Genomic DNA, 19,493 nt, shown 5'->3' with positions numbered 1-19,493 from the left:
TAAATATATTTATTACAATGAAAACTTTTTTTTTGTGATTTAATCTTAAACTAGACTTCTTTTTTTTTTAAATCACCTAAAATGATCCATTCAATTTTAATAAAAGAGACGAATACACACATTTATCTCAAGACACTTTAACTGAAATAACACTTTAATCTTAACTTTACTCGAGACCTCCAGAGGGAATAATCAAGTCCATATAACTTTATAAGAGAAGATGAGAAAGTGTTTCGGTTACATTGGCCAGGAAAAACCTTGACCAGGCAGAAATCTCAAGAAGAACCAGACTCCGTTTTAAAGCGAGAGGGATTTTCTGTTTGCTTTTGTTGTTAGAATATCTGTTTTTACATAATTATGTTTTTTTTTTAATTTACTATGGTGTCCTCTAGATATGATAAACAAATTGTTGCTAATATATTCTTACTTTGAAATATACTTTATACTGTGTGTATTGTTTTGTCTTGAAAAATGTTTATTTGACGAAGTGAAAGTAAAACATTGAACCATTTGAAACGTGCTTCACAGTCGTTTTAAAGGATTAAGAAGAGGAACGAAGGAGCCTCTCAACGTTGTCAACAGCCTACACAGGAAGTGTGTAACTGCAGGAGGAAGTCAGCGGCATCAGAGAAGGGTGTGAGGGTGGTGAAGGAGACGTATGAAGACGGTGAGCACGGCTACAGTACAGCTTCAATTAAGGCTTCAACTTCCTCTATATATGGTCCAGTCAGTGACAAACTGTACGAGGCTCCACAAAATGTCAAATGTTAATTAAAGTATTTTTTATTCACAATTAACATACAAATATGCAGGGTTCTTGTTCAGTGTTTGTGCAATTAAACTTCCTGCCACTAGGTAGCAGCATTATTTCCCCCCGCGGCCGAACGAACAATGAAATTTGGCAGTTACTGAGGACGAGAGGATACAGTGAGTCCAGCAGCTTTTAAAGCTGATGTTTGGACATATTTAGGTTTGAAAACAAATGAAAGTAGTGATGACTGAGGACGAGAGGATACAGTGAGTCCAGTAGCTTTTAAAGCTGATGTTTGGACATATTTTTGGTTGGAAACATATGAAAGTAGTTACGACTTCATCAAGATTCATGTGGTCTGTAAATACTACAACACCAGAGTCAAGTACTGGACAATACTACACATATATACTTGTTACTACACTATCACAACACCAGAGTCAAGTACTGGAAAATACTACACATATATACTTGTTACTACACTATCACAACACCAGAGTCAAGTACTGGACAATACTACACATATATACTTGTTACTACACTATCACAACACCAGAGTCAAGTACTGGAAAATACTACACATATATACTTGTTACTACACTATCACAACACCAGAGTCAAGTACTGGACAATACTACACATATATACTTGTTACTACACTATCACAACACCAGAGTCAAGTACTGGAAAATACTATACATATACGTATACTTGTTACTACACTATCACAACACCAGAGTCAAGTACTGGACAATACTACACATATATACTTGTTACTACACTATCACAACACCAGATTCAAGTACTGGACAATACTACACATATATACTTGTTACTACACTATCACAACACCAGAGTCAAGTACTGGAAAATACTACAGAAATATACTTGTTACTACACTATCACAACACCAGAGTCAAGTACTCGAAAATACTACAAATGTTATTATTAATTAATTGATTTACTTGTATAACTCGTTATTTTTATTCCATATGTTTTTATTGCTTAAACAAATTCAGATTGAGATTTTCCCTAGTCAATGGCATGGTTGTAGTTAACATGGTTATAGTTAGCATGTGCGGACATCAGTCTTATAAATCTTATAAATCGACATTAACCTTATATATAACTGGGAAAAAAGCTTAAGAATGTAAGAGATATAAATTAAAACCAAGATGTTTTGGTATCTTGTTTAAAAAAGGTTAGAGATGGAGGAATAAAAGGATCTGAAGACAATAAGGATAATGAATGTGACAAATGATATTGTTGTTGAAGATTTAAATGTAGAACACTGACTTTTGTGGCAAATTATTAGAAAATAGTTTAACTGAAACAAATACGGTGGTGTTTAAAGTTTCAATGATTTAAAATGAAATAACATTGTGGAGAATGATGTCAATACTTTAAGATGGAAGGGGAAGAATTGAGTGGAAAATACTGCACTTTCTTCTCTTTTTTTTTTACTTCTCCGTTGAAAAATCTCAGTTATTCAAATTCAAACAAATAAAATTGTGGAGGATTAAGACGGAGGTTGATGTCGTGAAGTCTGACGTGTATTGCAAATAATGCGGGAACAAATGTAAGTTAAAATTAATAACGGGAGGATAAGACTGAGGAGAAGGTAAAATACTGACAATATTAATGTTTTACTTTTTCGTTGAAAATATCCGTTAAATAAATAGAATTGTGAAGAATTATGATGTTGGTGTTAATAATGAAGATTAATTGTTTGGCAAACAAACATTTATCTCAAACAAATACAGTGTTTTTTTTACATTTGTCATTTAAATTAAAATATATTTTAGAGCAGGTTTATCGTCAGGCTCCGCCCACCTCGGTGCGCGCTGCGCGTGTAATGAAGCGCACCCTCACAGGTGTGTCCCCGCAGCTCCTCAAAAGAGTCTCAGGTGAGGCTGATTTTCCCGCCGATAGAGATTCAACTCAACAAGTGTGTCGAGGGTTTGAGTTTCTGCACCAGGACGAGCATGAGCGCCAGAGGAGGAGGAACGCCGTATCTCGGCAGCAAAATCAGTCTGATCTCCAAGGCTCAGATCCGCTATGAAGGCATCTTGTCTTCTGTGGACACCGAGAGGTCCACGGTGTCTCTGGCCAAAGGTAAGTTCGTTTAGAGCAGGGGTGCTCACACTTTTTCGGTTCGCGAGCTACTTTTATAATTGTCAAGTTCAAAAGATCTACCTTCAACGTAAGAACATCCTTCACTCGGATGACTTGAATGAAGTGAATGATGATCATGATGGAAGGATGTGTGATTTAATCATCTTCATAAAAATGCTGACTTACATAAATGACTAGATTCAAATAGTTCAGTCCGTGAGGAGCATATTTCCTCATAAGAAGATACTTTTCCTCTGAGAGTAACTTCCAAACATGTCCATGAGATCCATGAGATCCATGAGACCTGGTCTTAAGCTCAGTGTCAGCCTGAGTTAAATCTCATCCTCCACTGCAGTCAAGTTCAGACTCGTATGTTCTAAGAATTGCATTGTTTTCCTACTAAAATGGTCATTCATTCGAACCCAAATGGTGCACAAAAATATTCAGATGTAAGAATCTGAGCTTGACACGAATTCAAGCCCTTTTCCTTTGTTCATCAAAATCAACGAAGAATTCCGACGGGTTCATCCCTTTCCATGCCTCCATTTAAATATGTCCATATTTAAATGAAGCTCAAGACCTTAATTTCTCCATTTCTGTGATCATGAAAAAAACAAAAAACAAATGAAACCATGAATTCAAACTAACAGTTTGTATTTGTTAATTTTAAACATGTCTCATATGAATCACACAAGTGGATTATTTAAAATTTAAAACATCTTCAGGTGAAGTTTAACGAGAATAAAACTGTTAACCAGTAACTTCACATCATCATCATCGCTTTGTCTGATCGTCTCTGACGTCATTAGAATGTGTCTCACCTGCACCTGTTTAACGTGTTTCAGTGTATTATTATATTCGTGAGATAAAGGTAATTTCCAAATAGTCATCATGTGATGGTGTATTAATAAAAGTGTGTTTTAAGGACTCGATCACAAATGAAAACCAGCATTTGTTGCTTTCATTGAACCTGCAGCTTAACTTTGATGGAACTGACGTCATGTTTCTGTGACTCTAGAGAAGAACCTGAAGCGATCAAACGCGCATTATTTTGTTCGATATATTATTTAAAACAAACGAGATTATAATTCTATATAGTTTTTCTGAATTGCGTAAAATGACTGTCGCACGTTTTGCTCTTTTTATTCTCTATTCATATGAACTTTTCCGTGCGTTCAGTGGAAGAGGCGGGAGCTCTGATTGGCTGCTGTGCATGTCAATCAAATTGTCAACCAATCGGCGCAATAACTATTTGATTGATATGCACAGCAGCCAATCAGAGCTCTCTTTACTATTTTCTTATATCATATTTTATTAAATCACGCGGTCGACTCGCAACAGCTTCGCGATGATCGCGATCGACGTATTGCCCACCCCTGGTTTAGAGGACAGGTGAGGTGGTGGAGGAGGAGCAGGGTAGGCGAGGTTTTGATGGAGGAAGAGAAGGAGCACAGGTGAGGTGTTGTGGAGGACAGGTGAGGTTGTGGTAAAGGTGGGGGAGCGCAGGTGAGGTGTTGTGGAGGACAGGTGAGGTTGTGGTAAAGGTTGGGGAGGACAGGTGTGGTGGGGGAGGACAGGTGTGGTGGGGGAGGACAGGTGTTGTGGAGGAGGACAGGTGAGGTGTTGTGGAGGAAAGGTGAGGTTGTGGTAAAGGTGGGGGAGCGCAGGTGAGGTGGTGGTGGAGGACAGGACAGGTGAGGTGTTGTGGTAAAGGTTGGGGAGGACAGGTGTGGTGGTGGAGGACAGGTGTAGTGGTGGAGGTGAGGTGACTTGTCTCTCTCTCCAGTCAAGTCGTTCGGCACAGAGGACCGTCACGCTGAGAGACCAGTTCCGCCCAAAGACGAGATCTACGAGTTCATCATCTTCAGAGGAAGTGACATCAAGGACATCACCGTGTCCGAGCCTCCTAAACAGCACCACGGTGTACCCCGAGACCCCGCCATCGTACAGGTGCGGTCGCCTCCTGAATCCTCGTCTTCTGTGCTCAACGTCTTCTTCTCCTCAGTCTTCGCTCGCAGGATCTTCTGCGCCGTTCCACCCTCGCTGGAGTCCCTACAGAGACATGAACCCCACCTTCAACCAGATGGCAGCCAACTCTCTGCTCAGCCAGCAGTACAACGCCGCGCTGGGCCTCGGTACGAGTACTTCAAGGATGTTGAAGGGTTTGAAATGTTTTTAAGCTTGAATTCAACCTTGAAATTTAGACATTTACAGTTTAGTTTTTATTGAATTTGATTTTATTAGTTGAAAGGTTGATGAAAAATACATATGAATTGACTTGTGTATATATTTTATTTTTGCAGTTTGCTATTCTAAATCAATAATTAAATACATTTTCTAAATGCAGTTTGTTTTTATTATTTGTAGCCTTTTAAATGTAAAAGAAATGTTGGTACAATAATGTCACCATGATTGTCGTATTATTGATCAAGTGTCTTCGTACAATAAGTAATTTTTATTTATATAACGCCTTTCCAGACCAGGGTCACAAAAAGCTGCAACAATCAAAACAATATTCAATAAAGTATATACTTTAAAGGTCAAGATAAAACTGATAACACAACTGGAGTTCCAGAAAATCAAGGAAAAGCCAACATTTCTATATTGGATTTAAGACTACAATTTAAATTTTATGCATTTATTTTATTCAATGTTTATTAAAAGGTTGACTTTTATATCAATTATTTGTTTAAAATCCTAATACAAAAATACATTTTATAAATGTTGGTTTTGTATCCTTTAAATTCATTATAAAATGTTTACTTTGAATTTAAATTTAAAAAAAATCCTTATTTTGAAAATATTCATCTTTCTAATTCAATTAAAAATGTAAAAAAATATTTCAATATAAATTCAACCCTTCAATATTCTGACTCTCGTCTCCTTCATTAAACTGAGTTCATCTCTTCAGTTCCAGGCTTCCCTGGTGTTCCTGCCAGAAGAGTTCCGATGGTGGAGCAGGCGGTCCAGACGGTCCCGCAGACGTCGGCTCAGAAAAAGGGCAAAACCACGACGGCTCCGCCTCAAGCGTCCAGACGGGCCGTCCAGAGAGCGCCTCGGGACGCGTCCCAGGTCCAGAAGGAAAACGTGCCTTCGAGTGAGAAAGTTTAATGTAGTTTTATTTAATTTACGACTTAATTTAATGAACGTTTCTTTAGATCGAGCGTCGCAGCAGAAGACGTCGAAGGAACAGATCAGTGAGAGTCAGAAACAAAGACAGAAACAAGGTTTTCAAACTTTTGAAATTCAATTTGTACTTCAAGTTAAAGACAGGTTAATTCTTTTTAGAGTTTTAGACGAATGTTTGTTCATTTTAATGTAGCGACTGGAGCTCAGATGTCTTCGTTTTTGTCCAAAAAGACACTTAAAAAAAACGAAGACAACTGAGCTCCAGTCGCTACTTTAAAATCAACACATTTTTTGTATATAACTCTAAAAAGAACCGGTTACTCTGAAAGTAATCCAACATTAGTTGACATGAGTATAAAATTAGGGAAGTTTGAATTCTGGTTGAAATATCAATTTAAAACATTAATATTTTGTTTATTTAATGGTCCTTTTTTTTTCGAGTGTAACACAATTTAACTAGTTGTTATAGTTAAATATATGCTTAACTAGTCTTCATTGACTTGTTGAAGTAAAGGTAGTGATTGTTTCGTGGACGCAGGTAATCGTCGAACCAGGAACCGCAGCCGAGGTCAACTCCTCGTCAAGGGAACCAAACCAACAACTCTGCAGTTTGAATCAGATTTTGATTTCGAGTCTGCGAACGCTCAGTTCAAGGACGACCTGACGAAAAAGGAGACTCTGGGTGAGTTTGTCTTCGTGTCTCTAAAGGATTGAAATCTTAACCCTCCGTCAGTCGAGAAGGATCCTGTGGAAGCTGAAGTTCCCGTCAGTCCGGAGGAGGAACCTCTGAGCGAGAAGTACTACGACAAGACTCGCAGCTTCTTCGACAACATCTCGTCCGAGCTGAAGCCAAAGTGAGTTTCCTTCACGTCTCTCGTCGCGTCTTGACCGTCCGTCTCTCCAGGAGGACCACGTGGGCCGAGGAGAAGAAGCTCAACATGGAGACGTTCGGCGTTCCTGGACGCTTCATCCGAGGTCGCGGCTTCAGAGGTCGAGGACGGAAGCCGGCGAGCGCGACGGAGCAGCGACCTCTGGCCAAGGTCGGCAGCGGGAGAGTCTGAGTTTTTGTTCCAATATTCTGTAAATAAGATTGTAGTTTTCTACTTAAAACTACCCATTTCTTTTCTCTTCAACAGCATAAGTTGTTTTTTCTTTCTCAGAAACGTGCATTGTTGGCTCTGCTGCACTTTATATGGTATGATGTGGTTTCTTTACTTGGCAACTGTAGCTTTTGATATTTATCTGCCGTCCAGAGGCAAGTCTTTCGTTTGAAGTCTGGTCGTCTTTCTTGTGAAGAAACTTTATTTTCTATCAAAGTTGAAGCCAGTAGTTTTGTTTTGTGCTGTAAACAAAGTGACAGTTGCTAATAAACGAAACAGAAAATCACCAGAGCTTCATGTTTGTTTGATCCTTGAACATGTTCCTGTAGAAGTGAACTTTAAGTTAATGATTCTTGTGCTGCGTCTTAAATCGTGCACTGCTTTACAGTACACTGAAACCTTGCTCAAATGTGTACAGTGTAGTACTGACTCAAATCAAACTCTGCTGCTACACACTTACAGTGTAGTACTGTCTCAAATCAAACTGCTACACACTTACAGTGTAGTACAGTCTCAAATCAAACTCTGCTGCTACACACTTACAGTGTAGTACTGTCTCAAATCAAACTGCTACACACTTGCAGTGTAGTACTGTCTCAAATCAAACTCTGCTGCTACACACTTACAGTGTAGTACTGTCTCAAATCAAACTGCTACACACTTACAGTGTAGTACTGTCTCAAATCAAACTCTGCTGCTACACACTAACAGTGTAGTACTGTCTTAAATCAAACTGTGCTGCTACACACTTACAGTGTAGTACTGTCTCAAATCAAACTGCTACACACTTACAGTGTAGTACTGTCTCAAATCAAACTGCTACACACTTACAGTGTAGTACTGTCTCAAATCAAACTCTGCTGCTACACACTTGCAGTGTAGTACTGTCTCAAATCAAACTGCTACACACTTACAGTGTAGTACTGTCTCAAATCAAACTCTGCTGCTACACACTAACAGTGTAGTACTGTCTTAAATCAAACTGTGCTGCTACACACTTACAGTGTAGTACTGTCTCAAATCAAACTGCTACACACTTACAGTGTAGTACTGTCTCAAATCAAACTGCTACACACTTACAGTGTAGTACTGTCTCAAATCAAACTGCTACACACTTACAGTGTAGTACTGTCTCAAATCAAACTGCTACACACTTACAGTGTAGTACTGTCTCAAATCAAACTCTGCTGCTACACACTTACAGTGTAGTACTGTCTCAAATCAAACTGCTACACACTTACAGTGTAGTACTGTCTCAAATCAAACTCTGCTGCTACACACTTACAGTGTAGTACTGTCTCAAATCAAACTGCTACACACTTACAGTGTAGTACTGTCTCAAATCAAACTGCTACACACTTACAGTGTAGTACTGTCTCAAATCAAACTCTGCTGCTACACACTTACAGTGTAGTACTGTCTCAAATCAAACTCTGCTGCTACACACTTACAGTGTAGTACTGTCTCAAATCAAACTCTGCTGCTACACACTTACAGTGTAGTACTGTCTCAAATCAAACTCTGCTGCTACACACTTGCAGGAAATGACTCGACAGTTTCTTCTTCTACTACTTTTTAACACTGATTGTAACCAAACTCTTGACACTTTTATCCAATCGAAACAAGTAAAGTTGTTTTGTGGTAAACTGAGACATTTACAGCGTCGGTATCTGCTCCGAAGAAGTGTCAGTGACGTAGCTTCAGTTTAGCTTCAGTTTAGCTTCAGTTTAGCTTCATCTACGTCACTAAGATGGAGTCGTTGAGGGTAGAAAACAGACATGTATACATAGACGCCGCATCGACTGCTACACTAGAGTGGTGTATATACAGGGCGGCCATCTTGGTACAGTGAATTGCGTCTATAGAGGAATGTGTTTACACTATAAAGGTCGTCACAGATCGCTTGTTAAGCTTTTTTTCAAAGGGTTTGTTTTTCAAACCTCAGACCAGATAGACATTAGAAATATTTTACTATAAAATCTAAACATTTTGAATATGATTAATTTGATCGAAAACAATGCGGACAAATGTTGAATCAATCCAGAATTCGGCGAATAATTGTATTTTAAAATTAAGAAGTACCTCCTTCCTGTAGTTGTTAATGCTGCCTCTGACACTGAACCAAGATGGCGGCACTTTATACACATCCGTCTACAGTCAAGTTTATACGTCTATGGTGGAAAGTGTCCATCGATCCACACTCGTTTTTCTGGCCGATTGAGTGCTCATTGTGCACTATTTTCACACAGTGCTCATCGAGGCGCACTTGTGTACTCAAAATATTTGTAAGTGCAGAAGTGCACGATTTGGGACACAGCCCTATTTTCATTGGGTTATAGATGGAAAATACTTTGAATTTTCGATACTGAAGTACTACAGTAGTACGTACACTATCCTGATGCATAAGGTATCTTCTTCGAAGATGTCTATCAGTCGATCCACACTCATGGAAACTCACCTGTCAAAGATCTTCATTGGTGTAAATGTGAGCCTTGTTTTTATTGATGGAAAACACTTTCAAAAAGTAAATTTTGATACTGACTAAAAACTTCAATTCCGCCACTAATGTATGTGGCAAAATATTAACTTGACCTTCAGTATGAGTCTGACCTCGTATTATAATTTTATTTATAATAGAAATTATAACAAGTTGGGTTGAGCCAAGTGTCATCCATGAAACTGTGGAAATGGATGTAAAATTTGTGGCCAAGGTGGAGAAGGTAGGCGATAAAGAGGAGGGGTCCAAGGACAGAGCTCTGGGGCACACCTACCTGCGGTCAGTGAGGGGGGGACTGGAACTATTTGAGGGGAGTCTGGGAGAAAGTTTGACACGTGTTGTTATTTTACATAATTTTGAATCCATTTATTCTTCTCACTCAAATATAAACTAAATTAAAAATGAAACCTTTGTATCTGATGAACCGTGATTTGTTTGTGTTGTACTTATTTTGACTCAAATACAAAAACCTTAAATTTGCTTTAAAGGAATTAATGTTGTGAGTTTTATCAAAGTGACGATAAAAGAAGTCAACAAGGAGAATAGAAACAGAATTTTTAGAAAGTTCAGAACTTTCTTAAACTCTTCTGATTATTTGCCTGATCACGTCTGATCAGTGAACAGTTTTTAAAAGACGTTTTCTGGAAAAATCAAGTTCAACGAGACGAAGTCACTTCAATCATAAAGTAGATTTTCTTTATTTAGTTTCTTTAAAACGTGAAGGTTAGAGCTGGGATTTAACAACAGTGTTGAAAACAGTAAAAACACAATCCGACTATTAAAGGTTTGTTGGTCCAGAGTTAAAGGTCATGTAGAGGTCACCGTCCAATCACACAACAGGAAGTGGAAGTTTCAGGAGATTCTTCACTTGTTTCCTACGATGGCGCCACTGAACTCGTCACCTTCTCTCGGCGCTTGAGGGTGCTGCTGCGTATCCCCTCGTCCTCAGCCACAGACACCTCCGGCGCGTTGGCGTTGGAGGTCCGACTGTCAGTGACGGAGGAGGCGGAGGAGAGTCTGGACCGGGTCTCCAGGCGCTCCAGGACGTGACGATAGAGTCCATTACTGACCTCCTCGTTGTTGTTGTTGTGACCTTGACCTGTGAGAAATGGATGGATCAACGTGTGTTCTTCATCTATAGTAAGTTAGTACCTGAGAGAACATAGTTCTGTTCTTCATCTATAGTAAGTTAGTACCTGAGAGAACATAGTTCTGTTCTTCATCTATAGTAAGTTAGTACCTGAGAGAACATAGTTCTGTTCTTCATCTATAGTAAGTTAGTACCTGAGAGAACATAGTTCTGTTCTTCATCTATAGTAAGTTAGTACCTGAGAGAACATAGTTCTGTTCTTCATCTATAGTAAGTTAGTACCTGAGAGAACATAGTTCTGTTCTTCATCTATAGTAAGTTAGTACCTGAGAGAACAGAGTTCTGTTCTTCATCTATAGTAAGTTAGTACCTGAGAGAACATAGTTCTGTTCTTCATCTATAGTAAGTTAGTACCTCAGAGAACATAGTTCTGTTCTTCATCTATAGTAAGTTAGTACCTGAGAGAACATAGTTCTGTTCTTCATCTATAGTAAGTTAGTACCTCAGAGAACATAGTTCTGTTCTTCATCTATAGTAAGTTAGTACCTGAGAGAACAGAGTTCTGTTCTTCATCTATAGCAAGTTAGTACCTGAGAGAACATAGTTCTGTTCTTCATCTATAGTAAGTTAGTACCTGAGAGAACATAGTTCTGTTCTTCATCTATAGTAAGTTAGTACCTGAGAGAACATAGTTCTGTTCTTCATCTATAGTAAGTTAGTACCTGAGAGAACATAGTTCTGTTCTTCATCTATAGTAAGTTAGTACCTGAGAGAACAGAGTTCTGTTCTTCATCTATAGTAAGTTAGTACCTGAGAGAACATAGTTCTGTTCTTCATCTATAGTAAGTTAGTACCTGAGAGAACATAGTTCTGTTCTTCATCTATAGTAAGTTAGTACCTGAGAGAACAGAGTTCTGTTCTTCATCTATAGTAAGTTAGTACCTGAGAGAACATAGTTCTGTTCTTCATCTATAGTAAGTTAGTACCTGAGAGAACATAGTTCTGTTCTTCATCTATAGTAAGTTAGTACCTGAGAGAACAGAGTTCTGTTCTTCATCTATAGTAAGTTAGTACCTGAGAGAACATAGTTCTGTTCTTCATCTATAGTAAGTTAGTACCTGAGAGAACATAGTTCTGTTCTTCATCTATAGTAAGTTAGTACCTGAGAGAACAGAGTTCTGTTCTTCATCTATAGTAAGTTAGTACCTGAGAGAACATAGTTCTGTTCTTCATCTATAGTAAGTTAGTACCTGAGAGAACATAGTTCTGTTCTTCATCTATAGTAAGTTAGTACCTGAGAGAACATAGTTCTGTTCTTCATCTATAGTAAGTTAGTACCTGAGAGAACAGAGTTCTGTTCTTCATCTATAGTAAGTTAGTACCTGAGAGAACATAGTTCTGTTCTTCATCTATAGTAAGTTAGTACCTGAGAGAACATAGTTCTGTTCTTCATCTATAGTAAGTTAGTACCTCAGAGAACATAGTTCTGTTCTTCATCTATAGTAAGTTAGTACCTGAGAGAACAGAGTTCTGTTCTTCATCTATAGTAAGTTAGTACCTGAGAGAACATAGTTCTGTTCTTCATCTATAGTAAGTTAGTACCTGAGAGAACATAGTTCTGTTCTTCATCTATAGTAAGTTAGTACCTGAGAGAACATAGTTCTGTTCTTCATCTATAGTAAGTTAGTACCTGAGAGAACAGAGTTCTGTTCTTCATCTATAGTAAGTTAGTACCTCAGAGAACAGACTTCTGTTCTTCATCTATAGTAAGTTAGTACCTGAGAGAACATAGTTTTGTTCTTCATCTATAGTAAGTTAGTACCTGAGAGAACAGAGTTCTGTTCTTCATCTATAGTAAGTTAGTACCTCAGAGAACAGAGTTCTGTTCTTCATCTATAGTAAGTTAGTACCTGAGAGAACATAGTTTTGTTCTTCCTCTATAGTAAGTTAGTACCTGAGAGAACATAGTTTTGTTCTTCATCTATAGTAAGTTAGTACCTGAGAGAACATAGTTTTGTTCTTCATCTATAGTAAGTTAGTACCTGAGAGAACAGAGTTCTGTTCTTCATCTATAGTAAGTTAGTACCTGAGAGAACAAAGTCTGTTCTTCATCTATAGTAAGTTAGTACCTGAGAGAACATAGTTTTGTTCTTCCTCTATAGTAAGTTAGTACCTGAGAGAACAGAGTTCTGTTCTTCATCTATAGTAAGTTAGTACCTGAGAGAACAGAGTTTTGTTCTTCATCTATAGTAAGTTAGTACCTGAGAGAACAGAGTTCTGTTCTTCATCTATAGTAAGTTAGTACCTGAGAGAACATAGTTTTGTTCTTCATCTATAGTAAGTTAGTACCTGAGAGAACAGAGTTCTGTTCTTCATCTATAGTAAGTTAGTACCTCAGAGAACAGAGTTCTGTTCTTCATCTATAGTAAGTTAGTACCTGAGAGAACATAGTTTTGTTCTTCCTCTATAGTAAGTTAGTACCTGAGAGAACATAGTTTTGTTCTTCATCTATAGTAAGTTAGTACCTGAGAGAACATAGTTTTGTTCTTCATCTATAGTAAGTTAGTACCTGAGAGAACAGAGTTCTGTTCTTCATCTATAGTAAGTTAGTACCTGAGAGAACAAAGTCTGTTCTTCATCTATAGTAAGTTAGTACCTGAGAGAACATAGTTTTGTTCTTCCTCTATAGTAAGTTAGTACCTGAGAGAACAGAGTTCTGTTCTTCATCTATAGTAAGTTAGTACCTGAGAGAACAGAGTTTTGTTCTTCATCTATAGTAAGTTAGTACCTGAGAGAACAGAGTTCTGTTCTTCATCTATAGTAAGTTAGTACCTGAGAGAACATAGTTCTGTTCTTCATCTATAGTAAGTTAGTACCTGAGAGAACATAGTTTTGTTCTTCCTCTATAGTAAGTTAGTACCTGAGAGAACATAGTTTTGTTCTTCATCTATAGTAAGTTAGTACCTGAGAGAACATAGTTTTGTTCTTCATCTATAGTAAGTTAGTACCTGAGAGAACAGAGTTCTGTTCTTCATCTATAGTAAGTTAGTACCTGAGAGAACATAGTTCTGTTCTTCATCTATAGTAAGTTAGTACCTGAGAGAACATAGTTTTGTTCTTCCTCTATAGTAGGTTAGTACCTGAGAGAACAGAGTTCTGTTCTTCATCTATAGTAAGTTAGTACCTGAGAGAACATAGTTTTGTTCTTCATCTATAGTAAGTTAGTACCTGAGAGAACAGAGTTCTGTTCTTCATCTATAGTAAGTTAGTACCTGAGAGAACATAGTTCTGTTCTTCATCTATAGTAAGTTAGTACCTGAGAGAACATAGTTTTGTTCTTCCTCTATAGTAAGTTAGTACCTGAGAGAACATAGTTTTGTTCTTCATTTATAGTAAGTTAGTACCTGAGAGAACATAGTTCTGTTCTTCATCTATAGTAAGTTAGTACCTGAGAGAACATAGTTTTGTTCTTCCTCTATAGTAAGTTAGTACCTGAGAGAACAGAGTTCTGTTCTTCATCTATAGTAAGTTAGTACCTGAGAGAACATAGTTTTGTTCTTCATCCATAGTAAGTTAGTACCTGAGAGAACAGAGTTCTGTTCTTCATCTATAGTAAGTTAGTACCTGAGAGAACATAGTTCTGTTCTTCATCTATAGTAAGTTAGTACCTGAGAGAACATAGTTTTGTTCTTCCTCTATAGTAAGTTAGTACCTGAGAGAACATAGTTTTGTTCTTCATCTATAGTAAGTTAGTACCTGAGAGAACATAGTTTTGTTCTTCATCTATAGTAAGTTAGTACCTGAGAGAACAGAGTTCTGTTCTTCATCTATAGTAAGTTAGTACCTGAGAGAACATAGTTCTGTTCTTCATCTATAGTAAGTTAGTACCTGAGAGAACATAGTTTTGTTCTTCCTCTATAGTAAGTTAGTACCTGAGAGAACAGAGTTCTGTTCTTCATCTATAGTAAGTTAGTACCTGAGAGAACATAGTTTTGTTCTTCATCTATAGTAAGTTAGTACCTGAGAGAACAGAGTTCTGTTCTTCATCTATAGTAAGTTAGTACCTGAGAGAACATAGTTCTGTTCTTCATCTATAGTAAGTTAGTACCTGAGAGAACATAGTTTTGTTCTTCCTCTATAGTAAGTTAGTACCTGAGAGAACATAGTTTTGTTCTTCATTTATAGTAAGTTAGTACCTGAGAGAACATAGTTCTGTTCTTCATCTATAGTAAGTTAGTACCTGAGAGAACATAGTTTTGTTCTTCCTCTATAGTAAGTTAGTACCTGAGAGAACAGAGTTCTGTTCTTCATCTATAGTAAGTTAGTACCTGAGAGAACATAGTTTTGTTCTTCATCTATAGTAAGTTAGTACCTGAGAGAACAGAGTTCTGTTCTTCATCTATAGTAAGTTAGTACCTGAGAGAACATAGTTCTGTTCTTCATCTATAGTAAGTTAGTACCTGAGAGAACATAGTTTTGTTCTTCCTCTATAGTAAGTTAGTACCTGAGAGAACATAGTTTTGTTCTTCATCTATAGTAAGTTAGTACCTCAGAGAACAGAGTTCTGTTCTTCATCTATAGTAAGTTAGTACCTGAGAGAACATAGTTTTGTTCTTCATCTATAGTAAGTTAGTACCTGAGAGAACATAGTTCTGTTCTTCATCTATAGTAAGTTAGTACCTGAGAGAACATAGTTTTGTTCTTCCTCTATAGTAAGTTAGTACCTGAGAGAACAGAGTTCTGTTCTTCATCTATAGTAAGTTAGTACCTGAGAGAACATAGTTTTGTTCTTCATCTATAGTAAGTTAGTACCTGACAGAACATAGTTTTGTTCTTCATCTATAGTAAGTTAGTACCTGAGAGAACATAGTTTTGTTCTTCATCTATAGTAAGTTAGTACCTGAGAGAACAGAGTTCTGTTCTTCATCTAAAGTAAGTTAGTACCTGAGAGAACATAGTTCTGTTCTTCATCTATAGTAAGTTAGTACCTGAGAGAACATAGTTTTGTTCTTCATCTATAGTAAGTTAGTACCTGAGAGAACATAGTTCTGTTCTTCATCTATAGTAAGTTAGTACCTGAGAGAACATAGTTTTGTTCTTCATCTATAGTAAGTTAGTACCTGAGAGAACATAGTTTTGTTCTTCATCTATAGTAAGTTAGTACCTGAGAGAACATAGTTCTGTTCTTCATCTATAGTAAGTTAGTACCTGAGAGAATATAGTTTTGTTCTTCATCTATAGTAAGTTAGTACCTGAGAGAACATAGTTCTGTTCTTCATCTATAGTAAGTTAGTACCTGAGAGAACATAGTTCTGTTCTTCATCTATAGTAAGTTAGTACCTGAGAGAACATAGTTCTGTTCTTCATGTATAGTAAGTTAGTACCTGAGAGAACAGAGTTCTGAACGGGTTCGTCGCTGAAGAACACGTCCAGGGCGTCGTGGTCAGAGATGTCAATCAACTCCATCTGGTCCAGTAGATCAACGTTGACCTCCATGGATGAGATGCTTCCGATCGGAGCTGAGAGAAGATCAAAACAATGTGACTCAAAATGTGACTCAAGATGTGACTCAAGATGTAACTCAAAATGTGACTCAATATGTGACTCTAAATGTGACTCAATATGTGACTCTAAATGTGACTCAAAATGTGACTCAAAATGTGACTCAATATGTGACTCTAAATGTGACTCAAAATGTGACTCAAAATGTGACTCAAAATGTGACTCAATATGTGACTCAATATGTGATTCAATATGTGATTCTAAATGTGACTCTAAATGTGACTCTAAATGTGACTCAATATGTGACTCAATATGTGACTCAATATGTGATTCTAAATGTGACTCAATATGTGACTCAATATGTGACTCAATATGTGATTCTAAATGTGACTCTAAATGTGACTCTAAATGTGATTCAATATGTGACTCAATATGTGACTCAATATGTGATTCTAAATGTGACTCTAAATGTGACTCTAAATGTGACTCAATATGTGACTCAATATGTGATTCTAAATGTGACTCTAAATGTGACTCAATATGTGACTCAATATGTGACTCAATATGTGATTCTAAATGTGACTCTAAATGTGACTCTAAATGTGACTCTAAATGTGACTCAATATGTGACTCAATATGTGACTCAATATGTGATTCTAAATGTGACTCTAAATGTGACTCTAAATGTGACTCTAAATGTGACTCAATATGTGACTCTAAATGTGACTCTAAATGTGACTCAATATGTGACTCTAAATGTGACTCTAAATGTGACTCTAAATGTGACTCTAAATGTGACTCAATATGTGACTCTAAATGTGACTCAATATGTGACTCTAAATGTGACTCAATATGTGACTCTAAATGTGACTCAATATGTGACTCAATATGTGACTCAATATGTGACTCTAAATGTGACTCTAAATGTGACTCAATATGTGACTCGATATGTGACTCTAAATGTGACTCTAAATGTGACTCAATATGTGACTCAAATGTGACTCAATATGTGACTCTAAATGTGACTCTAAATGTGACTCTAAATGTGACTCAATATGTGACTCAATATGTGATTCTAAATGTGACTCTAAATGTGACTCAATATGTGACTCAATATGTGACTCAATATGTGATTCTAAATGTGACTCTAAATGTGACTCTAAATGTGACTCTAAATGTGACTCAATATGTGACTCAATATGTGACTCAATATGTGATTCTAAATGTGACTCTAAATGTGACTCTAAATGTGACTCAATATGTGACTCAATATGTGATTCTAAATGTGACTCTAAATGTGACTCAATATGTGACTCAATATGTGACTCAATATGTGATTCTAAATGTGACTCTAAATGTGACTCTAAATGTGACTCTAAATGTGACTCAATATGTGACTCAATATGTGACTCAATATGTGATTCTAAATGTGACTCTAAATGTGACTCTAAATGTGACTCTAAATGTGACTCAATATGTGACTCTAAATGTGACTCTAAATGTGACTCAATATGTGACTCTAAATGTGACTCTAAATGTGACTCTAAATGTGACTCTAAATGTGACTCAATATGTGACTCTAAATGTGACTCAATATGTGACTCTAAATGTGACTCAATATGTGACTCTAAATGTGACTCAATATGTGACTCAATATGTGACTCAATATGTGACTCTAAATGTGACTCTAAATGTGACTCAATATGTGACTCGATATGTGACTCTAAATGTGACTCTAAATGTGACTCAATATGTGACTCAAATGTGACTCAATATGTGACTCTAAATGTGACTCTAAATGTGATTCTAAATGTGACTCAATATGTGACTCGATATGTGACTCTAAATGTGACTCAATATGTGACTCTAAATGTGACTCAATATGTGACTCTAAATGTGACTCTAAATGTGACTCTAAATGTGACTCAATATGTGACTCAATATGTGACTCTAAATGTGACTCTAAATGTGACTCAATATGTGACTCAAATGTGACTCAATATGTGACTCTAAATGTGACTCTAAATGTGATTCTAAATGTGACTCAATATGTGACTCGATATGTGACTCTAAATGTGACTCAATATGTGACTCTAAATGTGACTCAATATGTGACTCTAAATGTGACTCTAAATGTGACTCAATATGTGATTCTAAATGTGACTCAATATGTGACTCTAAATGTGACTCAATATGTGACTCTAAATGTGACTCTAAATGTGACTCAATATGTGACTCAAATGTGACTCAATATGTGACTCTAAATGTGACTCAATATGTGACTCAAATGTGACTCAACAGCAGTAAACATGAAGCAGAGGTTGAAGAAGTGAATCGTTGAGGTCTCACGCCTGTAGTCGCGGATGCTCAGGTGTGCTGACGACAGGTAGACGTCCACGTCGTGCTGGAAAACCTCCTCGAAGAATCTCTGTCTCTCCCTCATCTTGAGCTGCTGAGCTGCTTCCACGTCTGCCCTCTGGCTTCGCTCGACCTCGGCTGTGAAAACATTTCAGATCAATAGTTCAGTGACCAGAGGAAGACTTGAGGCTCACGAGGCTGTAAACTTGTAAACGTGACAAGTATAGCTAAGAAAATTATATTGTTTTAATCATAGTTACGAAGGATTTATGGATATGATGATAACATGATGTGTATGTTTGTGTGTATCGTCAAGAGTGTGTTGAGACGTATCACGATACAAGGATACGCTATAAAGTCATATATAGTTATACTGTAGTAACAAGTATATATGTGTAGTATTGTCCAGTACTTGACTCTGGTGTTGTGATAGTGTAGTAACAAGTATATATGTGTAGTATTGTCCAGTACTTGACTCTGGTGTTGTGATAGTGTAGTAACAAGTATATATGTGTAGTATTGTCCAGTACTTGACTCTGGTGTTGTGATAGTGTAGTAACAAGTATATATGTGTAGTATTGTCAAGTACTTGACTCTGGTGTTGTGATAGTGTAGTAACAAGTATATCTGTGTAGTATTGTCCAGTACTTGACTCTGGTGTTGTGATAGTGTAGTAACAAGTATATATGTGTAGTATTGTCCAGTACTTGACTCTGGTGTTGTGATAGTGTAGTAACAAGTATATATGTGTAGTATTGTCCAGTACTTGATTCTGGTGTTGTGATAGTGTAGTAACAAGTATATATGTGTAGTATTGTCCAGTACTTGACTCTGGTGTTGTGATAGTGTAGTAACAAGTATATATGTGTAGTATTGTCCAGTACTTGACTCTGGTGTTGTGATAGTGTAGTAACAAGTATATATGTGTAGTATTGTCCAGTACTTGAATCT

The 19,493-nt window shown here is 37.1% G+C and overlaps 2 protein-coding genes across 2 annotated transcripts in view; one reads left to right on the top strand and one right to left on the bottom strand.

Annotated features, from left to right (window-relative positions):
* Positions 1–2,736: 2,736 nt before the first annotated feature.
* LOC148069869 (protein LSM14 homolog B-B-like) lies at positions 2,737–7,200 on the top strand. The gene is made up of 8 exons (XM_087800912.1): positions 2,737–2,866; positions 4,653–4,816; positions 4,872–5,001; positions 5,778–5,963; positions 6,025–6,093; positions 6,534–6,677; positions 6,729–6,849; positions 6,900–7,200. Exons 1-8 carry the CDS (start codon positions 2,737–2,739, stop codon positions 7,054–7,056), a joined length of 1,101 nt encoding a protein of 366 aa, XP_087657038.1. The 3' UTR covers positions 7,057–7,200.
* A 3,071-nt stretch (positions 7,201–10,271) lies between these two features.
* Positions 10,272–19,493, bottom strand: part of LOC148069868 (dysbindin-like) — a 23,317-nt gene continuing 14,095 nt past the window's right edge. The window contains exons 2-4 of the mRNA XM_087801106.1: positions 18,534–18,680; positions 16,067–16,201; positions 10,272–10,691 (exon numbers count right to left, since the gene is read on the bottom strand). Coding sequence (XP_087657232.1) covers positions 10,468–10,691; positions 16,067–16,201; positions 18,534–18,680 — 506 coding nt within the window. The 3' untranslated portion in view covers positions 10,272–10,467. The remainder of the gene's footprint in view (positions 10,692–16,066; positions 16,202–18,533; positions 18,681–19,493) is intronic.

The sequence above is a fragment of the Callionymus lyra genome, chromosome 10 (assembly GCF_982586985.1).
Source record: "Callionymus lyra chromosome 10, fCalLyr1.hap1.1, whole genome shotgun sequence".
In the NCBI taxonomy this organism is placed as follows: domain Eukaryota; kingdom Metazoa; phylum Chordata; class Actinopteri; order Syngnathiformes; family Callionymidae; genus Callionymus; species Callionymus lyra.
The sequence above is the reverse complement of the archived record's forward strand: the minus strand, read 5'-3'. Positions and strand labels throughout refer to the sequence as shown.

Excerpts from the sequence above, each read along its gene's own strand:
- LOC148069869 (XM_087800912.1), top strand. The coding sequence starts at position 2,737 with ATGAGCGCCAGAGGAGGAGGAACGCCGTATCTCGGCAGCAAAATCAGT. Across the intron at positions 4,817-4,871 it reads GAGACCCCGCCATCGTACAG|TCTTCGCTCGCAGGATCTTC; the intron begins GTGCGGTCGCCT and ends TCTTCTCCTCAG. Across the intron at positions 6,850-6,899 it reads TCGTCCGAGCTGAAGCCAAA|GAGGACCACGTGGGCCGAGG; the intron begins GTGAGTTTCCTT and ends CCGTCTCTCCAG.